The sequence below is a fragment of the Schistocerca americana genome, chromosome 10, assembly GCF_021461395.2.
Source record: "Schistocerca americana isolate TAMUIC-IGC-003095 chromosome 10, iqSchAmer2.1, whole genome shotgun sequence".
Taxonomy (NCBI): domain Eukaryota; kingdom Metazoa; phylum Arthropoda; class Insecta; order Orthoptera; family Acrididae; genus Schistocerca; species Schistocerca americana.
This window is the reverse complement of record NC_060128.1, coordinates 151,715,379-151,739,041: the sequence shown is the minus strand read 5'-3', so window position 1 is coordinate 151,739,041 and position 23,663 is coordinate 151,715,379. Positions and strand designations below refer to the sequence as shown.

General features: G+C 38.3%; 1 protein-coding gene across 2 annotated transcripts in view; it reads left to right on the top strand.

Moving 5' to 3' along the window:
- The window catches only part of LOC124552467 (protein timeless homolog), a 480,403-nt gene that overhangs the window by 55,555 nt on the left and 401,185 nt on the right, over positions 1–23,663 (top strand). For both annotated transcript variants that reach the window (XR_006967921.1, XM_047126741.1), the window contains exons 14-15: positions 3,634–3,714; positions 11,319–11,416. Coding sequence is in view for 1 of the 2 variants with exons in the window: in XM_047126741.1 (XP_046982697.1) it covers positions 3,634–3,714; positions 11,319–11,416 (179 nt within the window). In the remaining variant the exon portion in view is untranslated. The remainder of the gene's footprint in view (positions 1–3,633; positions 3,715–11,318; positions 11,417–23,663) is intronic.

Below are 23,663 nucleotides of genomic sequence, written 5' to 3'. Positions count from 1 at the left end.
CTCCAGTCCAGAGACTGGTTTGATGCAGCTCTCCATGCTACTCTATCCCGTGCGAGCTTCTTCATCTCCCAGTACCTACTGCAGCCTACATCCTTCTGAATCTGTTTAGTGTATTCATCTCTTGGTCTCCCTCTTGGATTTTTACCCTCCATGCTGCCCTCCAATTCTAAATTGGTGATCCCTTGATGCCTCAGAACATGTCCTACCAACCGATTCCTTCTTCTAGTCAAGTTGTGCCACAAATTTCTCTTCTCCCCAATTCTATTCAATACTTCCTCATTAGTTATGTGATCTACCCATCTAATCTTCAGCATTCTTCTGTAGCACCACATTTCAAAAGCTTCTATTCCCTTCTTGTCTAAACTATTTATCGTCCATATTTCACTTCCATACATAGCTACACTCATGCAAATACTTTCAGAAACGATTTCTTGACACTTAAATCTATACTCGATGTTAACAAATTTGTCTTCTTCAGAAACGCTTTCCTTGCCATTGCCAATCTACATTTTATATCCTCTCTACTTCGACCATCATCAGTTATTTTGCACCCCAAATAGCAAAACTCATTTACTACTTTAAGCGTCTCATTTCCTAATCTAATTCCCACAGCATCACCCGATTTAATTCGACTACATTCTGTTATCCTTGTTTTGCTTTTGTTGATGTTCATCTTATATCCTCCTTTCAAGACACTGTTCATTCCATTCAGCTGCTCTTCCAGGTCCTTTGCTGTCTCTGACAGAATTACAATCACTGGACTCGCATTTGAGAGGACGACGGTTCAATCCCGCGTCCGGCCATCCTGATTTAGGTTTTCCGTGATTGCCCTAAATCGCTCCAGGCAAATGGCAGGATGGCATGGCCGACTTCCTTCCCCGTCCTTCCCTAATCTCATAAGACCGATGACCTCGCTGTCTGGTCTCCTTCCCCAAAAACAACAAACAACAGAATTACAGTGTCTTCGGCGAACCTCAAAGTTTTTATTTCTTCTCCATGGATTTTAATTCCTACTCAGAATTTTTCTTTTGTTTCCTTTACTGCTTGCTCAATATACAGATTGAATAACATCGGGGATAGGCTACAATCCTGTCTCACTCCCTTCCCAACCACTGCTTCACTTTTATGCTCCTCAACTCTTATAACTAGTTTCTGTACAAATTGTAAATAGACTTTCACTCCCTATATTTTATTCCTGCCACCTTTAGAATTTGCAAGAGAATATTCCAGTCAACATTGTCAAAAGCTTTCTAAGCCTACAAATGCTAGAAACGTAGGTTTTCCTTTCCTTAATTTATGTTCTAAGATAAGTCGTAGGGTCAGTATTGCCTCACGTGTTCCAACATTTCTACTTTCTATTAGCCCTCGTCTTTTTACCTACTTAATCCTCTGCTACCTTCACTATTTCATTCACCTACTACGTTTCCTTCTCTTCCTTTTCCTACTATCGAGTTCCAGTCACCCATGACTATTAAATTTTCGTCTCCCTTCACTATGTGAATAATGTCTTTTATCTCATCATACATTTCATCAATCTCTTTGTCATCTGCGGAGCTAGTTGGCATATGAACTTGTACCACTGTGGGCTTCGTATCTATCCTGGCCACAATAATGCCTGTCAGTACGGGATCCGTACCAGATAGAATTGATAGATGAAATAGAGAAGACCCAAAGAAAAGCAACACTTTTTGTTACAGATACATTCAATAAGTGCAGAAGCGGCTCTGAAATTCCCAGTCAACTCCAGTGGCAGATGCTGCAAGAGATTGGTTCTGTATCACGATGTGGTCTAGTGTTAAAGTTCTGAATGTGTATATTCTTAGAAGAGTCAACCAGTATGTTCCTTCCTGCTACATATATCTTGCGAGTAGTCTGTCAAGATAAAACAAGATTTTAGCCTACGCAGAAGCTTACTGGCAATTATTCTCCCTGCAATCCTTATGTGACTGGAATAGGGAAAGGGGAGAGTGAGTCTGGAACACATAGTACCCTTCGCCACATACCGTAACGTGGCTTGTTAAGTGTAGATGTAGATGTGGATTTGTACATGTATCTGATTTTTTTTATTTCCCACATACATACATACATCATTATTTACATTTAAAACAAAGATGATGTGACTTACCAAACAAAAGCGCTGGCAGGTCGATAGAGACACAAACAAACACAAACGTACACACAAAATTCAAGCTTTCGCAACAAACTGTTGCCTCAACAGGAAAGAGGGAAGGAGAGGGAAAGACGAAAGGATGTGGGTTTTAAGGGAGAGGGTAAGGAGTCATTCCAATCCCGGGAGCGGAAAGACTTACCTTGGGGGAAAAAATGACGGGTATACGCTCGCACACACACACATATCCATCCACACATATCCATCCACACATATACAGACACAAGCAGACATCAGATGTTTGTGTTTGTTTGTGTGTCTATCGACCTGCCAGCGCTTTCGTTTGGTAAGTCACATCATCTTTGTTTTTAGATATATTTTTCCCCACGTGGAATGTTTCCCTCTATTATATCATTATTTACATTCATTGAAATAAGAATGAGGAGTCTGATCGTATCCTAATTTCAACTGAAAATACTCTGCTGATGTGCTGTGCTGGTTAGTGTAATCATGTGCATTGATCATATGTGGTGTAAATAAATGAGAATTGAATATTAACACTGTTCTTCGAGCTACTTTGTGAAGTATTACTATGGCTGTCCACATATGTCCCCATCTGGCAAACCTCTACCTGTAGATGTCAGCAAATAGAATGAGACAAAAAGCTGTTATATTTAAATATTTTGGAAACTGGAAATACTGACATTTCATTCATACTAGAGGCATTAGTGATTGTTCAAACTTTTGTTTTGAAAATTATTTTCTGGAACAATCTCACACACTTTCAAGCAGAAATTACTGGTTTTGGCTGTCACTGGCCAGCTTCAGATCATGAGAGGGATGCAGTAGTTCATACCAACCATTGATCGACAATATAATTTTCTGAGTGGTCGGTGTTTCCATAATGTGACTTGAAGATGGCGGGTGATGATCAAAATGGGTAATTCTTTATTGAAATTGTGTGTGATTATGCTGGAAGGTAAACTACTTTAAAGCCAACTTTGGAGACTGCAGAAGATTTTGAAATTAGCTCTACAGCAGGGGTTTTGGTTCCCAATAAAGTTCAGTACTTGTGAGAAATCCTATGACAAAAGTATTCAAATGTCAGCTGTTTAGTAGAAAAGAGACAACATCATGTGCTGTTAAGCTTTGTAATTGGCATAGCTTTTGGAATGTAGTAACCACAATTCCAAAACTATGGCGATTTCACAGAAAAATAAAGGGAAATACACTGAAAGATGGAGAAACATCACTGAAATGTGTATGGGTGAAGGATCTTTCAAAATAGAATTATTGTGAAGCAAACATGGACGTAAAAAACAAACTTTCATAAAGAAAAACTAACAGTCTGCTCATGTAATTTTAACTTTAGAGGCAGGTTTAAAATGCTAATGCCAATTTTTTTACAATTTAAATAAGTATTTTGGTATGAATTGGTGAAAGCCAATTTTTTACAGTTTTTAATAAGTATTTTGGTATGAATTGGTGAAATTTATTCTGTATTACATTTCCATTCCTTTTAACAGGTCTGACTGTGTGAAGAAGATCCAGCGACTTCTTAGGCAAAGTGAATTCGAAATGGCCATAGCCCTGCTCAGGGCAGCAAGGTATGTATCAGAGGACTTCTCTTTTTGTTTTTTGTAAGCCCAGTTGTATTCACTAAATCATACTGTACTGACTGACAAAAGATAATGTACAGGATCTTGGACTGTTATTATGAAATATTCTCTTCACGGGATTGTGGCTTTTAAATCATTGTTTCTGATTTTCGTATGAGTGAGTGCAATCCTTTAGAATTTCGGGGGGAACAGTACATTAATAAAATGTTGTATGCTCTCATGCCTCACATTTTATGTTAAAATTTGCAATATAAAAGGCACAATGCTGCTATAAATTTGTCAAACATTTAATTACATTACCAATTTATGCCCTTAAGACTTTTCAAACATATTCAGATAATATTCATTCCCATTCAGGTGAACTATAAAAACATGATGGCAATTGTATAAATGCTTTTGTTGTTGATTAAACACTCAACACCATAAATTAGATTCGTACAAAAAAATTAAATTGCTACTATGATAAATGATAGGTTGACAAATGAACACAAAATATCAGATCTTTGGTAAAATGAGGTTTATTATTTCCAAATTCTACCAATGGTAAACACATGTTGGTAAGTGGCTGGTCCATGTAGTAAGCAAGGAGCCAACAGAGTGGAGCAATTCGCATATGTCAGTTGGCTGTTTGGACCTGACACAGTAGACAAACAAACAATACGGCAGTGGAGTACCAATTCTATTGTGGCAATATAACAAATAGAATGGTAGCCATCAACTGTTAAGTGGAATCTGACCTTTGTTAAACTTTGATAGACACATAAGGAATATTTATGCTTGTGTGTGTGTGTGTGTGTGTGTGTGTGTGTGTGTGTGTGTGTGTGTGTGTGTGTGGGCGCGCGCGCGCATATGTACGTATGTACATATGCGCGCGTGACAGAGAGAGAGTGAGAGGAGGGGGGGGGGGCATAACTTAGTTAGGAAATGTGATTCTGTATAGGGATAATCTTACACTTTGAAGGTAATGTATTCAGGTCCTCTACTAGAAAGCAGCCAATATTCAGTATACTGTTAAAGCTTTATCTTTACTTACTGACAAGCTAAGATGGTGGTGGAATAGACAGTCCCAGTATGTGTGACTTAATTCAGTCATTCTGTTTCTCAGTTCTAAAGAACGCATTGAAGGAGAAATTCAGCATAAAATCTTTGTGCCATTTATGGACCTTCAACAATGTACAACCTCTGACAATAAATTTCAGTGCATGAAGTCACAACGGTTGATTGGGCAACACTGGTGACTCGCAACACTGCACCTGCGTAATGGCTGTTGTTGACAACCTGCCCTAACCATTGTTCAGTTGAGCATCGTGTGTGTTTCCTATTAGACCCGTTGGACAAAGTGCCTGTTTGGTGTGTTGGTTCTGAAATGAGAACAGGACAATGAATGAGCAAAGGATCAATTTAAGTTTTGCTTTAAGTTTGGCAAGACACCGAAAGAAACGTGTACAATGCTGACAGGTGTTTATGGGTATCAAGCAATGTCCATGAAGTGCGTGTATGAGTGGTTCGCTTGTTTTCAAAGAGGCCGGGAAAGTGTTTCTGACAATCCCTGTAGTGGATGACTGGTGACCGCTGTCAGTGATGAAAACATTGAGAAAGTGAGTACAATAATTACGAACAACTGTCGATTAACTGTGCGCATGATAGTGAATTAACTGCAGATGAATGTGACCCGTGCAACAAATTTTTGCCCAGGAGTTAGGGAAGAGGAAAACGTATTGCCGTCTTGTAACACATCATTTAATTGACAATCAGAAGCAGGCACGTTTAGAGGCTTCACAGGATTTTGTCAAAATGGTGGATGCGACACCCAATTTCTTGAACCATGTTGTCACTGAGGATGAAACCTGATGTCTTCGGTACGACCCTGAAACGAAACGGCAAAGCATGGAATGGCATTCTCCGACATCACCTTGTCGGAAAAAGGCCAGAATTGAAAAACCATGCATCAAGATAATGCTCATCACCTTTATCGATAGTCGAGGCATTATCCGCAAGGAATTTCTACCTGAGGGAACGACATTGAACACTGCACGGTATGTTGAAATTCTTACCTGTTTCGTACAATGACCCCAGAACACACATGGTTCCTGGATTTTTTTTCATGACAACGCTTGCCCACACACAGCCAATACTGTCAAACAGTTCCTGGCAAAAAAGGAGGTGGTGCAACTTAAATGTCCACCATACTTGCTGGATCTCAGTCTTCCAGATTTCTTTGTATTCCCTTGACTTTCAAGGTACACCTTGCAGAGCCTGTGTTTACTAGATACTGTCCCCGCCGCCACACACCGTCAGGTAGCTTGTGGAGTATGGATGTAGATGTAGATATAGATATATTTTTCTTGTTTGATCCATCCTACCACACACATACTGCAGCGTTTTTTAATTTACTAAAACTGGCAGAGTTGCTGTGAAAACAATATGTACAGAACAGCGTTAGAATGGTGACGTGGGAGCAATATAGGTGGATTTCGTTGGGTTGGGAGTATTAGTAATGTCCAAAATGTATGGTTAAACACTTTCAAAGCTGTGAAATTTCATTAGGAATTGAGAATGTGATGTATGGAGGTATGAGGTAGTTTTGGTTCGCAACAATACTTGTTTCCATATTGCCTGGTTTGGTTGCCATTTGTATTGCTGAACATTTTCAACTTTGAAACCATTTTGAAATGTGAACACATGCTCAAGGCATCAGTGTGGATGCAGTTCAGAGTTGAGGAACTATACAATTGACACTTACAGTAGTGTGCCGCAAAGAGTCAGCTTTAATATTGCCACTTTGGCATTGGAGAGATGGCCAAAATCAGAGGCTGTTCTAAAATCTTATGCCCATATTTCGGCAAATGTATTTTCATAAGAAGAAGAAAAACATGGCTATGTGTGTGTCATCAGAATCTACATCAAACCATTGCCACTGAAAAAAGTTCTGGTATACATGGGGATGTCACAAGCAGAACACGAAGATACAGAGAGAGTGTATGAGGACATTGATGCTGACAGCCATGTTAACAGCAACGACAAGTGCTAATCAATAATTGAAGACTTCGTCCGGAAGAACGTCATCCACACAATCGCAAAGATAGCAAGGACATGTCAATGTGAGAATTATCGCACTGTGATCTTGACTGCTCAAGTGACTGACCATACCAGATTAATATACAGAAGAGTGAAGAAGAAAAGCAAGGATGTGTTAGATGGCAGTCAGTTTGGCTTTGTGAAAAGCAAATTTACTAAAGAGGAAATTCTGACATTGAGCTTGATAACAGAGGCAAGACTTAAGAAAAATCTTGATCTTTTCATAGGATTAGTTAACTTAAAATAAGAATTTGGCAGTGTAAAATGGTGCAAGATTATTTAAATCCTCAGGAAAATAGGTGTAAATTGTAGGGAAAGACTGCTAATATACTCTATCTGATAAGAAAATACCTGCACATGTATTAGTGGACATCATTATAGTGTGTGTCCATTATTCACCTTCTTGATGAACTCTGCCTCAGGACACTTTTAATGAGGTGTCGGACTGTCTGCAATGGAATGGCAGTCTATTCTTCCTTAAAAGTCAAAACCAGATCACGGTGATACTGAACACTAGAGCAAATTCGACGTTCTGACACATCCCTATGGTGTTTTAGTGGACTCGTGTCGAGACTCTGGGCAGATCAGTCAGTTTGAGGAATGTTATTGTCCACAATCCATTGCATCATACCACGGTGCATTGTCTGAACTGTTCCTCTGTCTATATAAAATGTTCGTAGAATGACGGCTTTCACGACCGGATGACTTAGCTGCTGGTACACCTTTCGGGATGTGAGGTCATGGTTCAAGAAACTATTCTGTTAATGATGTTTCATCCAGGACTGTGCTGGGGATCTTCAGAGACGCTCCTCCCCTGACTCTTGCCGACTGACTGGTCGATCATCAGAGAGCGACATATATACTTTAGGAAAGGTGGCGTGGTCGAAGTATCACGTGATGAGCAGAGGTAATCCTTGTCAAAGATGAAACTTAAGTATCGATTGTCGTCGAAGATAAAATTGTCTAGCCATTCTGGAGAGCTACTGTCCATATGTCGCTAAGTTTCGTTGCCTCCTCTTTTCTATTAAAATTATCCTGATGCCTATAAATTACAATGGCTTCTCTACGTAGTTGTGGATAATAACTGGATGTTGTAGATAAAATTTCTGTTTTAGAAAACTTCACTTTGTGGTTTCCTGACTGAAGAGCATGCTCTGCTACAGCTGACTTCTCTATTTTTTCTAGCCCGCAAAGACTTTTGTGCTCTTTTAGCCATGGACTTACTCTCCTGTCGGTAGTTCCAATATAAACTTTACCACACATACACGGAATTTTGTATACACCACATGTCGACAGAGGAGCGCGTTTATCCTTCACAGATTGGAGTACTTGACTTATTTTCTTTGTTGGTCTAAGAACTGGTATGATGCCATGTTTCTGTGAAATCTTAACCGATCTGATCCGTTACTTTTTGTAATAAAAGGGAGAGAAAATGTATTTTTTCATCATTGTGGTTCATCCTTGTCCTTTGGTCTTCTGTTCCTTGGTCACAAAATTCTCTTTACCTCTTTCCCTGAGTAGCTATTTTTCTAAAAGGCCTGCATTCATATGTTTTATTTCAGCTTCCAGATGTTCTGACATGCATATCCGCTCGGCTCTATCGACAATACTTTTAATGACACCTCTCTTATGTTGTGGATGGTGATTGGAATTTTTATCCAAATATCTTTCGGTATGTGTTACTTTCCGAAAAACTTTGTTCCAAATTTCCACTGGATCGTCTCATAACTAAAACATCCAAGAAAGATATTCTGTAATCATTTTCCATTTCCATAGTGAACTGGATTTTTGGATTAATTTTATTTAGATGATCAAAGAATTAAAAATCCAAAAATCCAGTTCACCATGGAAAAGGAAAATGATAACAGAATATCTTTTTCGGATGTTTTAGTTATGAGACGATCCAGTGGAAGTTTGGAACATAAAATTTTTCGGAAAGTAACACATACCGACATATTTGCATAAAAATTCCAATCACCATCCACAACAAAAGACAGGTGTCATTAAAAGTCTTGTCGATAGAGCCGAGCGGATATGCACATTGGAACACCTGGATGTTGAAATAAAACATTTGAAGCAGACCTTCAAGAAAAATGGCTACTCAGAGAAAGAGGTAAAGAGAATTTTGCGACCAAGGAACCAAAGACTGAAGGAGAAGGATGAATCTCAACGACGTAAAAATACAGTTTCTCTCCCTTTTATTAAAAAAGTAACGGAATAGATCGGTAAGATTTTACAGAAACATGACATCAGACTGGTCTTTAGACCAACAAATAGAATAAATCAAGTACTCCGATCTGTGAAGGACAAACACCCTCCTCTGTCGACATGTGGAGTATACAAAATTCCGTGTGCGTGTGGTAAAGTTTATATAGGAACTACCAAGAGGAGTGAAAATACATGGCTAAAAGAGCACAAAAGCCTTTGCCGACTAGGAAAAACAAAGAAATCAGCTGTAGCAGAGTGTGCTCTTCAGTCAGGAAACCACAAAATGAAGTTTTCTGAAACAGAAATTTTATATACAATGTCAAATTATTATCCACCACAATGCAGAGAAACCATTGAAATTTATAGACATCAGCATAATTTTAATAGAAAAGAGGAGGCAGTGAAACTTAGCAACATATGGACAGTAGCTCTGCAGAATGGCTAGACAATTTTATTTTCGATGACAATCGATAGTTAAATTTTATCTTTGACAAGGATTATCTCTGCTCATCACGTGATACTTCGACCACGCCCCCTTTCCTACGGTATATATGTCACTCTTGGACGTGTGACCAGTCAGTTGGCAAGACTTAGCTTAGGAGTACCTCTGTAGATGTCCAGCGCAGTCCTGGACAGAACGTCACGAACGGAAGAGTTACTTGATCCGCGACCTCACATCCATAAAATTAGTTTGTATCCTTTCACATTTAGTATTTTTTTTTAATCCCAATAGGAAGATCACAAACTAACAATGAAAAACTGCCCTATACTAAACCACCACCTCACGCACAATTCACTGTCAGCACTATACTTGATGGCAGGTGATGTTCTCAAGGAATTTGCAAAAACCAAACCCTTTCATTGGATTGCCATGGAGTAAAATGTGCACGTAGTATGCAATAGTCCACTGTCCATTGGTTCTACTCTTTACACCACCTCAAGTGTTGCATAACATCAACTACAGAAATGTGTTGCTTGCAAGGATTTGCTCAGCCAATGTGACCAACTCTTTTTAACTTTTTATGCACAGTCATTGAACTTCTGGTAGCACTTTGGAATTCACAAGGTGTTAATTCCACAGTCATTGAACTTCTGGTAGCACTTTGGAATTCACAAGGTGTTAATTCCACTGATTGAACAATTGTTTACAACCGTCCTCTGTAATGCTTGACGTCCATTTCCATCAGTACATGAGGTTGCCTCATTTCTGTTCAGCTGTGGCTATTTCTGTGTGTTACCAGTCACATTATGAACAGTGGCGTGGGTAGATTTATAAGGGTTGTAAAATCCCTGATGGATTTGTTAGTCAGGTGATATCCAGTGACTAATCTGAGCTCTACACAATACCCCACACCTACTTTTATACTGATGTGTCTGCCTCTCTGGACATTACTTGGGATGTTGGGATACTTCTGATGAGAGGGTTTGCAATACGTACAAGAAGCAAGAGGGAACGTCAAGGATGGAAGGCTAAAAATGAAGTACTTGGGTTAGAAAGGGGATGGGGGCTGCAGCCTTCTTCTGCTACTGTTCAACCTGTATATTAAAGAAGCAATGACAGAAACATGTGGAAGGGAATTGTGGACTGTGGGGAAAGGAAGGAAGGGCTTGAGTCATGGTGTTACAGAAGGATGCTGAAAATGAAATGCAGTAGTCATCCACAGAATCATTGAGTACAGGAATATGGCGAAAATGTGGACAAGAAGAAGGGGTGGGTTGATAGGATTTGTGTTAAGGCAATAGGGTAACTACCATGGTACTTGAGGGTAAAAACTGTAGGGGAAAACAGAGACTGGTATATATTCAACAAGTAATCACTTTGGATGTAAACACTACTCTGAAATGAGGAGGTTCACATGAAAGAGGAAGTTGTGCAAGAAAGGGGGGGGGGGGGGGGAGTTATAAGCAGTAGTGCAGCATCCTGAAATTCAGACTGTGCATAATCCTTTCCAAAATAAGCTGATGTTTGTTGACACCCTGTGACTCTAACATGGATTCATTCAACTGCTACAAGTTGGAAGAGGATGAAGTACAGAATGAGATATTCTCAATCAAACAGATACAAACACCACAAAAAACGTGTTGTTCAATATAGCCAGTCATTGCCTTGTGGTATAGTCTTTTTTTATTCATAGTTATATTATCAGGTAATCAGATTTTCTTAGAATTGCTTCTTGTTTGTTTTTGCTTCATCAGTTGGCCAATATGAACTTTTGCTCAAGATAGATTACAGACATGAGAATCCTGCTCTAAATGCAAACACACAAGTGGAATTTCTGTAATGTGTGAATATATTTGTCTTTCAGGGAAGTGTGGCCAGAAAACGATGTTTTTGGTGCAGCTAATGCTTCACTCACTGACGAGTATGATATCTTCAGGGACATTTATATTGCAGACTTGAATCGTGAGTACATAATTGTTTGAACTGATTGTTTTTAAAGAGTGTGTAATTATTTTCCGTGGGAGAAGATTGGGAGAGGCTTTGTGAACAACCTGCATAAGCAGAAACATTTCAGGAAGAAGAAGAGGAATAAGAAAATGAACAGCAGCAACAACATGCAACATACATTAAATAACATCCTTTTCTATTTGGGTTTGTGGGTGGGCGTATTGTTGAATTTATTGTGAGGTTTAACGTCCAGTTTCTCGAGGGAGATGTGACATTCAAATTCAAATTAACAATACACAAAGCGTAGGAAGAAACTGGTAGAATAATATGTGAATACAGGTGTGGTTGTTCCTGTGCCCAGCCCACTTTAAAGGCTTGTAAAGGTAAGTGAAGAAATGTAAGGACATATTTTACTTGTTGTGGCTTGTTATGATTGAGGCAAGAATATTTTATGATGCTCCATTGAAACAATATCTCCCAGAAAAGTGCAAACAAATTTGTGCAGGGTCTGTGGACCCTACTGATTTGGGAGCACATTTGTGCTTCACCTTCTTTTCTCATTAATCTAACTCCGTAGAATTCTTGTCTGAAGACTCAATACTGTGTCACTTATTGACAGTATTGTGAAACATAATTTGACTCATTTTTTGAAGATTTGCGTAGTGCAGATTCCGACGCTGTTCCGTTATGGTGTACTGTATTGCCAGGCTATGGAATACTGAGTATAAAATTTATTGGACAGCAGCTTTTTACCTGTTTCTCTTATAACGATCTTACTTTTGACCCACTATTTTATGCAACAGACTGTACAGGTCAGTTCGTTTATTATTTACCATAACTTTAGGATAAGTCATAATGTTTTAAAATGTAAACTTCACCATTTTGTTTTATTGACACCTGATCTGTGCAACTTGCTTTGAGTACGAATTCATTCTCTTGCCTCTTTTTGTTTCTTGCTAATGTAGCCTATGAAAATTACGTGTTGCAGTTTCTTTCTTTTTCATTTTTTCCCTAATTTGTGGAAAATGTGCAGCCATCCCCAGAACTATAAACTTCATAGTCACGTAGAAATAACAACAGCCATCCCCAGTACTATAAACTTCATAGTCACATAGAAATAACATCAGAGAATGATGAATTTTTTTTTAATGATTAGATGTACAAATTAAAAGGTTGCCATGCCACATGCCGTAAAAACTGCAAATTTTACCACAAAAAGATGCTACATTTTCTGGAGCCTACTCATTAGTCTTTATACAAATTATCTGAAAAGTTCAGTTAGCTAATAGCAATTAGCAATCTCCATTGTAAATCTATATGACAAATAGTAATGTACTGTAAACTAGACTCAGGATTTACAGTTGTGTTTCTTTGACAAATACCATTGAAATCAAGTGCTTAGTGCTTAGAAATTGACTGTTAACAAAAAGTGATTCCCCGCCCCTGCAAATGGATTTGCTTGTTTTTTTCTTTTGGCTGTGTTTAACCTTTCAACAATTGAGTTGTTCTTTTGAAAATAGCACCATTTTGACGCCTATATTTAAGGTTTTTCTCTACATTATTTATCTTTTCCCACACAATTCGATAATTACAAAATCTGCAAAGTATCTTTCTTAGCCGTGTGGCCCATATTTGACAACCCATCAGATAGAACTGATAAGACACTTACCATAGACATAAAATAAAAAATAACTGTATTCACGTGTTAGGGAAGACTTTCGGCATGGTCAAAACTAATGCTTGTACCAAGAACTCTATTTGACTGATGTGTTGTGCGATTGTGTCTGTTGGCGACATTCTGTAATCAAGAAATTTCCTCTTCAAGGCCATTTTATTAACTGCGGATCGCTGTTCATGAATAGTCTTTAGTCTGACCCACATTTCCTCTGCATTTGTGCACGTCATAACAGATTGCAGTTGTTCAAATTCCATCGCAGTAGATAGAATGAGCATCGCCTTCGCATTTAAGTCATCCCAAGCGGTTTGACTCTCACCGGCTTCATTTGGGCTCGGTTTCCCCTCGACGATATCAAGCATGTTTTTAGCACAAAAAATAATTTGCAACTGATATTTCCACAGTTGGAAATTTTTACCATCAAATTTTGGATACTGTACATTTTCAATTTATCCATCTTTGTATCGGTGGAATGTACGTCAAACTTATAATACTCAGTGCAAAATGAGAACGAAGGTTTTCCACAGTAGACCAGCAAAATACAACGGTTCCAGAACTTGAGTGTCACGGTTCACGCGAATAAAGCTCCGATCAAAAGCAATGAATTCACAGAACAGAAACAGATACCATATGTATGCGTTTGCCTGGCCCCGTAGCCTGATGTCTTTATTATATTTGGCAGAAAATCACAGAACGAAATACGGTAAATTGGAGTAAAAATAACTTATTGCTCCTTTCTTTATTGCAGCAAATTCCATGACAAGCAGTTAATTCACAGAACAGTGAATATGTCTGCTTGTGTCTGTATATGTGTGGATGGATATGTGTGTGTGTGCGAGTGTATACCCGTCCTTTTTTCCCCCTAAGGTAAGTCTTTCCGCTCCCGGGATTGGAATGACTCCTTACCCTCTCCCTTAAAACCCACTTCCTTTCGTCTTTCCCTCTCCTTCCCTCTTTCCTGATGAGGCAACAGTTTGTTGCGAAAGCTTGAATTTTGTGTGTATGTTTGTGTTTGTTTGTGTGTCTGTCGACCTGCCAGCACTTTCATTTGGTAAGTCACATCATCTTTGTTTTTAGATATATTTTTCCTACGTGGAATGTTTCCCTCTATTATAACTATATATATAAACAAAGATGATGTGACTTACCGAACGAAAGCGCTGGCAGGTCGATAGACACACAAACAAACACACAAAAATATATATTTATATACTTTTTAGTGATTTGATCAATTCTGTAATCTTCTTAGGGGTTGTGTTTTTGGAACTAAAGTCTTTAGTTCAAAGGCATAACACGCAGAACCTAGCTTCTCAGTTAGTTTATGTGAGTGTTGACTCTGTTTTAAATTGTCATCAAATTCAGTTATGAGATGTTACTCGGGTGTGCCACAATCCAATCGGCACGCACATTCATGTGTGTTGAGAAAACATTTAGGGGCACTCCGTGCAACACGAGCTCAGTGCATCCCCACTGGAAGCAGTCGTGCAGGCTGCCACCATGTAGAATTCATGAGGCGGGTCAACGAAGGCTGGCGGAGCAGGTGGGAGGAGAGAGGGAGAACAGGGCCCAGTCCCGGAGCCGCTGAATTATCAAGTTGAGCTCAGCACGCTCCCTCGAGTGCCCTGCGTACACGTGCGTGAGAGGTCACTACACTACATATGTACTGTGTGTGATGCATCTGATGTTTTGGGGGAGATTTTATTGGTCCCCAGATGTGTAATGCTGAGTTGTATTCACTGACATGAGATCTGTGGAATCAATATGAATGAATTGCACAAAATGCAGTGATGTGCTACTAGTGAAGCAGGCCCAGAAAGGGAAGTGTATTGGGACATTCCCTGCTTATGTTGAATATTAATTAGTTCACAGACCATGTAAGTGGTTATGACCCATTCTAAAATATTACCTAAGTATGTGGGAAATAACCCACAAAAATGTCCAATTAGATCTTTATACATTTCAAAGCAGTGAAAAGACTGGCAACTTGCTTTAAATATTCAGAAACATGAAACTGTGTGTTTCATAAAATGAAAAATATAGAAGGTTAGATGGGTAGATCACATAACTAATGAGGAGGTACTGAATAGGATTGGGGAGAAGAGAAGTTTGTGGCACAACTTACTAGAAGAAGGGATCGGCTGGTAGGACATGTTCTGAAGCATCAAGGGATCACCCATTTAGTATTGGAGGGCAGCATGGAGGGTAAAAATCGTAGAGGGAGACCAAGAGATGAATACACTAAGCAGATTCAGAAGGATGTAGGTTGCAGTAGGTACTGGGAGATGAAGAATCTTGCACCGGGTAGAGTAGCATGGAGAGCTGCATCAAACCAGTCTCAGGACTGAAGACCACAACAACAACAACATTACTACACTATCAGTGGCTAACATACAGAATCTTCCAACTTGTACAATTCTGGATGTAATAATTGGTGGGGATATCAAATGCAATGATCACATATGTTCAGTCATAGGTAAAGAAGACTTCAATTCATTGACAGGATACTGCGAAAATACAATCAGTCTACAGAGGATATTGCTTAAAAAAACACTGGTGCAATCCATCTTAGAACACTTCTCGGTCATGTAGGACTTATTCCAAATAGAACCATAGTTTCTAAACGGGGGGTAATTAGCTCCCTGAGCAGTAAAATGTAATTTCCTGAGGGTAAAAACTAAAAGTTCTATTGTGTTTCAGTCACAAAATTAAATTATTTTTGAAAGATTATTACTATTTCATAAGATTGAATAGTGATGACAAAAGGTTTCAAATAGTAGCATTAACACATTACACAATGTAGTGGAGGTTACAGTTTTTGGAAGTGAATGTATGAAGTTCTTCCTCATGCACAGATGGGTCCAGAAAAATGTAGACACTCTTTGATAGTCTGTATTAATGTAACAAAATGTCGTACCATCACAATTCTTGCATGGGGGGAATGTTATTTTGTGTGTTCAAAGTGATCCCACTTAGCAGGCAAACAATCCTGTTAGTCGAACTATGGCTGTCTGTGCTGCGGTGTGATAGCCAGATAGCCTCACAGGACACCTTAATTGTTTCTAGTAGCTCGTTCTGTACAGCTTGCTTCTGTTGACAGACTTCATTTTTCAAGGTCCTCCATTGGTGTAAGTCAAGAGGTGTAAGGTCTGGAGACCATGGTAGGTACCCCTCTTCAACCTATGCATCGTCAAGGTAGATTTTCATCTGCATCTCTGACAACTCTGCTGTAGTGAGATGGAGCACCATCTTGTTATAGGTAAAATCTTTCACTTCCAAACACCTATTGTTTGGGCAGCAGGTAAAATTGATGTTTGCAGCATATGAAGATACACCTCACCTGTTATGGTACCTTCAAAGAAGAATGTGCCAATCAAACCGTGCGATGACAGACCACACTACACATTAACACCCAGTAGATTAACATGTTTGTCCAAGTGAACTTGAGTATTTTCAGGAGCCCGATACACACAGTTGTGGCTGTTAACAGTACTGTTCAGTTTGAATTGTGCCTCGTCAGACCAGATAACCATCCCTATAAACTATTCATTGTCTCAAAGTATGCCTTCAGACCATTCACACTACTCAATCTTTCAATACAGGTTGTCCCCATTCATAGCATGCAGTGATCTAGAAATGTACACTTTCCAGTTTGCAGGCTTCAGAATTCATTGTGCACTTGATAGGCTTACCCACTTTCATGTGACCCTACTTCACAGATTTTTTAGGTGATCTAGTAAAATTCTACAACATAGCAGCACTGGAAGCTAGTCTTGATGTTTTTGGTCAGCCAGAACTTCCCTTATGCAGCATTACCGTTGTCTTCAAATTCATTCCGAATACCATAAATTGTTGTACATGTTGGTAACTGCGTTCTGTACACATTACATTACAAATTACATCATTGCTGTTGTACCGCCATCAAGTTTCCGTACTTCCAGTACCACTTCGGTATGGCCTTGCATTGCTGAAATGACAATCTTACTTCATTCATCACTGCACTGTCATCTGCTTGAAAATGCATGCCAAGGGACTACACTACCATGCAAGATTGCAAAAATATGTCATTTTGTTCCAAAAATATTAACTATCAAAGAATGTCGACATTTTTCTGGCCCCCTCTGTAGTCCACTCATTAGTCCGACTAATACTTGTACACGCCCAAGTTACATTGGAATGTGTGTCGTTATAATTATGTTCAGTCTACATGACTGCTTGTAATACTCTGATGATAGCTGCACTGGCATTTGAAATCTAGACCTGCAATGCAATAAAAAGACAGTTGATGTCACAACTGATGCTGACTTTCTTTCTGTCCTAAATTGAAAAATTGTACCAAACTGTGACTCTTGTCCAGATTTTCTGCTTTTAATGAGCAGTCAGTTTAACCACTGATCTATCTGAGCGTTTGCCTCCAGGCCGGACTCAAACTTTCATTGTCAGCGATGATTCTTTTGGTTACTTCTGAACCCATGGTTTTCTCTGATGCATAGACTCAAATATTCCTGAGATGATAACACGTTGATATGTGGTACATCTGTTTACTGAACGGGAACACACTAATCTTGGCCTGTAATGTAGTCTTTATTTGGCATCTCACCATTACTTGGTTGGGTATATATATCCCAGTCATCACATCTGTTAGAAACCATATATACAGTCCTATGTCACATTTTCCTTAGCACTTGAAATTGCACTTAGAATCATTGCAAATCTTGGGGAGAGGCAAATCAGTAAGGTGACATATTTTACATATTTTCATTCAATAGTGTTATATGGAATAATGTTCTTGGGTAACTCATCTTGAAGAAAGTAAGATTCATTGTGCAAAAATGTGCTGTAAGAATAATATGTGATGCTCGCTCATTGTCATCTTGTAGGCATCATTTTAAGGAGATAGGCATTCTGACTACTGCTTCACAGTATTTTTATTCCCTCATGAAGTTTGCTGTAAATAATTCACTGAAGTTCAAAAGGAACAGTGACGTACATAATTACAGTACCAGAAGGAGAAATTCATTAATCCATATTAAGGTTGTCTTTCGCACAAAAAGGTGTGCACAAAGTGGGAACCAAAATTTTTGATAACATAAAATGACTCTTTTCACAACATTACAATCTATTGTGCAAAATGATCCGCAGAACATGTGCCTAACTACTTTCGGGCAGACCATCACTATTTTGGGCACTGACAATCCGCCGGCCTGTAGTAGGAGACGACTATATGATTTTTGACAGATCTGACAATGGAGATATCCTGAAAAGGGTAATGGTGAGCTATTCTAGATGTGGTTGGGGAAATCTCAGACAGAACGGATTTCATTTCAGGGCATGTTTTTAGGAAGTCATGGCCTTGTCGAAGTAGCTGATTAATACATTCAAGACCAGGATAATACTGAATGATAAGTGGTGTACTCCTAAGTTGTTTTTAAGGGGGATCAGTAGAACCAGGATTGGAGGTTGATGGTGCAGGAAATCTGTATTTGAATTAAGCTGGCCGGGTAATTATGTCCAGTGGACGCTGAGATGAGAAAGATGGAGTATTGCTGTAAAAAGTTAGTGTCTGAACCATACACATTAAACCCACTAACAAAGGGAGAGCCACCTGTAAAGTGACATATGTCATACCAGCTATTATGTAAACACTGTTCGGCCTCTTACATCGGCATCAGTTCGGATGAATGGACATAGGCAGAGGACATATATTGGCAATACACAATATCCTGTTGCAGACCATGCACTACAATATGACAGTCATGACCTCGGTGCCTGTTTCGCAACGTGTGCCATCTGCCTTGTTCCCCCAGACACCAGTTTCTCAGAGCTCTGTAGGTGGAAACTGGTGCTACAACATGTCCTCCATTCTCGCCCAACTGCACCTGGCCTTGATGTACATTAATTTCTTTGGTCTCAGCATTTCTTTACAGTAACTATTCCTTTCTCCACTCTGTTTTAGTTTCCTACATCTTTCATTTTCTGACCTGTCTATTTTTCACCATCCACCTCCCACCCCTCTCACATACAATGCACTTAGCTTTTCGCTCTTATTAACTCGTGCATGTGTGTCTTGCATATTACTCTATCTTCCAGCTTTAAACTATCAGGTTTTCAAATCTTGCGCGATGTAGTCCCGAACAATCAGTCTTTCCTTCTCATCCCGTCCGGTAAGTCTCCCTTGAACCGAGATTCTGGTTTACGCCTTTGAACTGTATCCCTTTTCCTAAACCTCACTAGTCCTTTTTCTTTACACCTATTCCTCCCCCTTCAACCCTTCCACCTGATGAAGGAGCCACTGGGTCCAAAAGCTTGCATATGAAATACTTTTTACATGTCTGAGGCAATACTGACCTTACGACTTATCTTAGAAGAAAGATTAAGGAAAGGCAAATCCACGTTTCTAGGATTTGTAGACTTAGAGAAAGCTTTTGACAATGCTGACTGGAATACTCTCTTTCAAATTCTAAAGGTGGCAGGGGTAAAATACAGGGAGCGGAAGGCTATTTACAATTTGTACAGAAACCAGATAGCAGTTATAAGAGTCGAGGGGAACAAAAGGGAAGCAGTGGTTGGGAAGGGAGTGAGACAGGGTTGTAGCCTCTCCTCGATGTTATTCAATCTGTATATTGAGCAAGCAGTAAAAGAAACAAAAGAAAAATTTGGAGTAGGTATTAAAATCCATGGAGAATAAATTAAAACTTTGAGGTTCACTGATGACATTGTAATTCTGTCAGAGACAGCAAAGGACTTGAAAGAGCAGTTGAATGGAATGGACAATGTCTTGAAAGGAGGATATAAGATGAACATCAACGATAGCAAAACGAGGATAATGGAATGTAGTCGAATTAAGTCGGGTGATGCTGAGGGAATTAGATTAGGAAATGAGACACTTAAAAGTAGTAAAGGAGTTTTGCTATTTGGGGTGCAAAATAACTGATGATGGTCGAAGTAGAGAGGATATAAAATATAGACTGGCAATGGCAAGGCAGGCGTATCTGAAGAAGAGAAATTTGTTAACATCGAGTATAGATTTAAGTGTCAGGAAGTTGTTTCTGAAAGTATTTGTATGGAGTGTAGCCATGTATGGAAGTGAAACATGGACGATAAGTAGTTTAGACAAGAAGAGAATAGAAGCTTTCGAAATGTGGTGCTACAGAAGAATGCTGAAGATTAGATGGGTAGATCACATAACTAATGAGGCAGTATTGAATAGAATTCAATAGAAGAGGAGTTTGTGGCACAACATGACAAGAAGAAGGAATCAATTGGTAGGACATGTTCTGAGGCATCAAGGGATCACAAATTTAGCATTGGAGGGCAGCATGGAGGGTAAAAATTGTCGAGGGAGACCAAAAGATGAATACACTAAGCAGATTCAGAAGGATGTAGGTTGCAGTAAGTACTGGGAGATGAAGAAGCTTGCACAGGATAGAGTAGCATGGAGAGCTGCATCAAACCAGTCTCAGGACTGAAGACCACAACAATAACAACAACAACAACATGTCTGTTCTCCAGCTGTCACTTGGTGAACAACTTTTTTATCTATCCAGTTACGTTATGTTAAGAATAATAAAAACTTTTTTTCAAACTTGTAAAATATGAAGTGCACAACTAGATTACAGTATTTACAAAGGTGAACATAAAGTACTCCCCCCATCCCCCAGCCTTTGATTGGTATAGTTAATGTTAGACCTAAGGAAAATTCAATTGAGAAAGCTGATAAATTGTGACAGAATTGCTGGGCAACACGTGTTTTCGTTAGGCGAAATGTGCAGTATTGTGAATCAATGCATATTAAAGTAAAAATGACTGCAATGTCCTAGTTTTTGGGACTGTTACTTCCTTCCTCAGGAAGATATTTACATACTCTTGTCCTCTTATCCTGGGATATGAGATGACCTCCCCTTCCTTTTATCCTCACCCAACCTGTTCCTCTCCGTCACTTTTACTTTGATGTTCGTGTGTCGGTAGTATTACACATTTTACCTCCAGGCAGTAAGTACTGGCTGCCATCAATTATTAATGTTAGATCTGGAACACTCATAACTCCAGCTGTAAATCATAATAATAAATAATAACTTCTTGTTCAGTTTCACAGACTTATCATGATTTTTATTCATTTATTTATTTTTCAATTTAGAACTGGGCAGTAACCCCCTCACCCTCAATTCTGTAAACAATTTAACATGTATAAAACAACTTCATATGTCTCATTATTTTACAAAAGAGGTAATATGTTAAATACTTGATATTAAGCATGTAAGCAAGAAGCAGCTTCAATAAGGTTCTTTAATATGACATATTGTGTTAAACATGTAATGTAAGATTATAACATCTTAATGCGTAGATTACGACAATATTTTAAATTTTTAGATTCGTGAGCAGTTAAATGAAATTCTTAAAATACAACTTTCGTTGCCCCTGGAAGGTGTTAGATATAGTCAATCTGAAAATGGGACTTTGTGCTTGCGTGCCTGTATGTCTGTTTTGACCATTTAGTAATATAAGTTTTAATGAGGGAGCACATGTATTTCAATACTGTGAGAAGCTGTGGTTAAAACAGAGATTTTACAGGACAAATATTTGTTGGACAATCTTTGCAAATCATCCCTTGGCATTTATCTTGTCACATGTCTTCTGTAATAATAATAATAATAATAATAAAATTAGTATTGTTATAACTGGTTATTATTATCATTATTATTATTATTATTATTATTACAATTACTGCTACTACTAATACTACCATTTGATGCTACTCAGATAGACTATTTTAGAAAGCTGCAGTTCATGTATATTTTGCTAGAAAAATAATTCCTAGTTGAAAATCAAAAGAACTGATTTAACTGTTCTTGAATGCAAAATGTATGGTATTTATCCAAAGCACAGTGTAATCGGATCATAAACCAATAAGTACATTGATTAGCGTTTGGCAAACAGTGCAAGCAATCTGTTGAACGCTGATATTTGCCTCTAAAAACCACCCTCCTTAGTTAATAATCGTGCAATCAGTCGTCTATCGATTGATTTAAAACCGAGCTTAGTTTCTTGATTTTCCTCTGAAAAATGTGTAACTGCTAATGTCTCTGGGTCTCATTAATATTATTTGATGACATGTAACATTCTAGCACACTTTCAAGTCACCGACTTATTATTAATTAAGGTAGTAGGATAGAAATTCCATCTTTATGTTCTTGTTGTTTTGCTGTAGGACAGTGAACATAAGCGTATTAGTTCCTCATAGTGTTCGGGATCTGCAAGAGGATAAAGGGGCTTGGTGTTGTTTCCTTCTCTGAGAGTGAAGCAGAAATACAGAAATAGTTATTCTCAAGTGTCTATATTTGCCTGCAGTCAATACACCATCATTCATAAGAAATGTAATTTTATACTATGAAACAGTAGCAAAAATCCTTTCATCTTTACTCCCGAGAATATGCAAACGTCTCCAAATACATTCAGTAGGGAGCTTTGTACAAACATCATTACTACCACATTTCCAACAGTGAATATTTATCATCACTGAAGTTTAAAAAAAGTCAGGGCAAAAATATGCCATTTGTCTTTGCTTTATGACAGCCTCGTAATTTCAAGGTAATAAATTCAAATTCTACAAGCTTAAAATAGGCTCCGACTTACATCAGAACGTATGATAAAAAGTTATTGGGTCTGATGATAAGACTATCTCTCACAAATACAGTAATTTTTGACATAATTTTCCTTCAACCAAAAAGTTATTTGATATCTGCATTGCAATTGAAATCTATCATGCATTTTTTGTATGTTCAGTCTATGTTCTCAGTGCAGATTTTTGTTTTAGCAGTTTGTCTTATTTCAGACTATATGTATTATCTCACCTCTTAAGCTTTAATGAACTGAATGTCGCAAACGTTTAAATAGTCACATTGAGGTATGGCAATGTTTGCTGTGGTTGATCGTCACATCATCCTTAACACAATTGGTTTTGCTTTTGCACTGAGGTGTCTCATTTTCTGTTTGTTTGACTTATTCTAAGGTTTGTCCATGGATAACATTTAGTTTTCACACTTGTTAAGACTGTAAATGTAAAATATATAAAACAGTTCAGTGAAATATTTTCTATTAAAAATAATTACACTTACAGAAGAATTTGCATATTTCAAATCTCTTTACAGTAAACAATCTGGGAAGCACATTTACACACATTGTTGTCTGGTAGAAGAAAAGCTTTTGTAAAAAAATATACAGCTTTTTTGGCACAATATTTTGTAGGGGAAAAATTTCTTACAATACAATTACATAGACATCTGGGAATGCAAGATAGGCTGGAGGATTTTAACATTTCTGTACTTTACACTGTTCTTTCCTTTTTTATATTTAAGAAGTCCTTAAATGTATGAACTGATGTAGTGCGCACTTGGAAAATTACCAAAATTGTGTTAGTAGAACATGTATGTCCACCATGCACTGTTATCGGCACAATTTGTTTATAAAACTTTTGTGATGAATGTGTGAAATGACAATTTGGTACCACTTTTCAAGTGCAGATCATTTAGTTGAAATAAAAATTTTAATGTGGTGATGAAAGTTCAATCTAATTACTCTGTAAATCTGTCT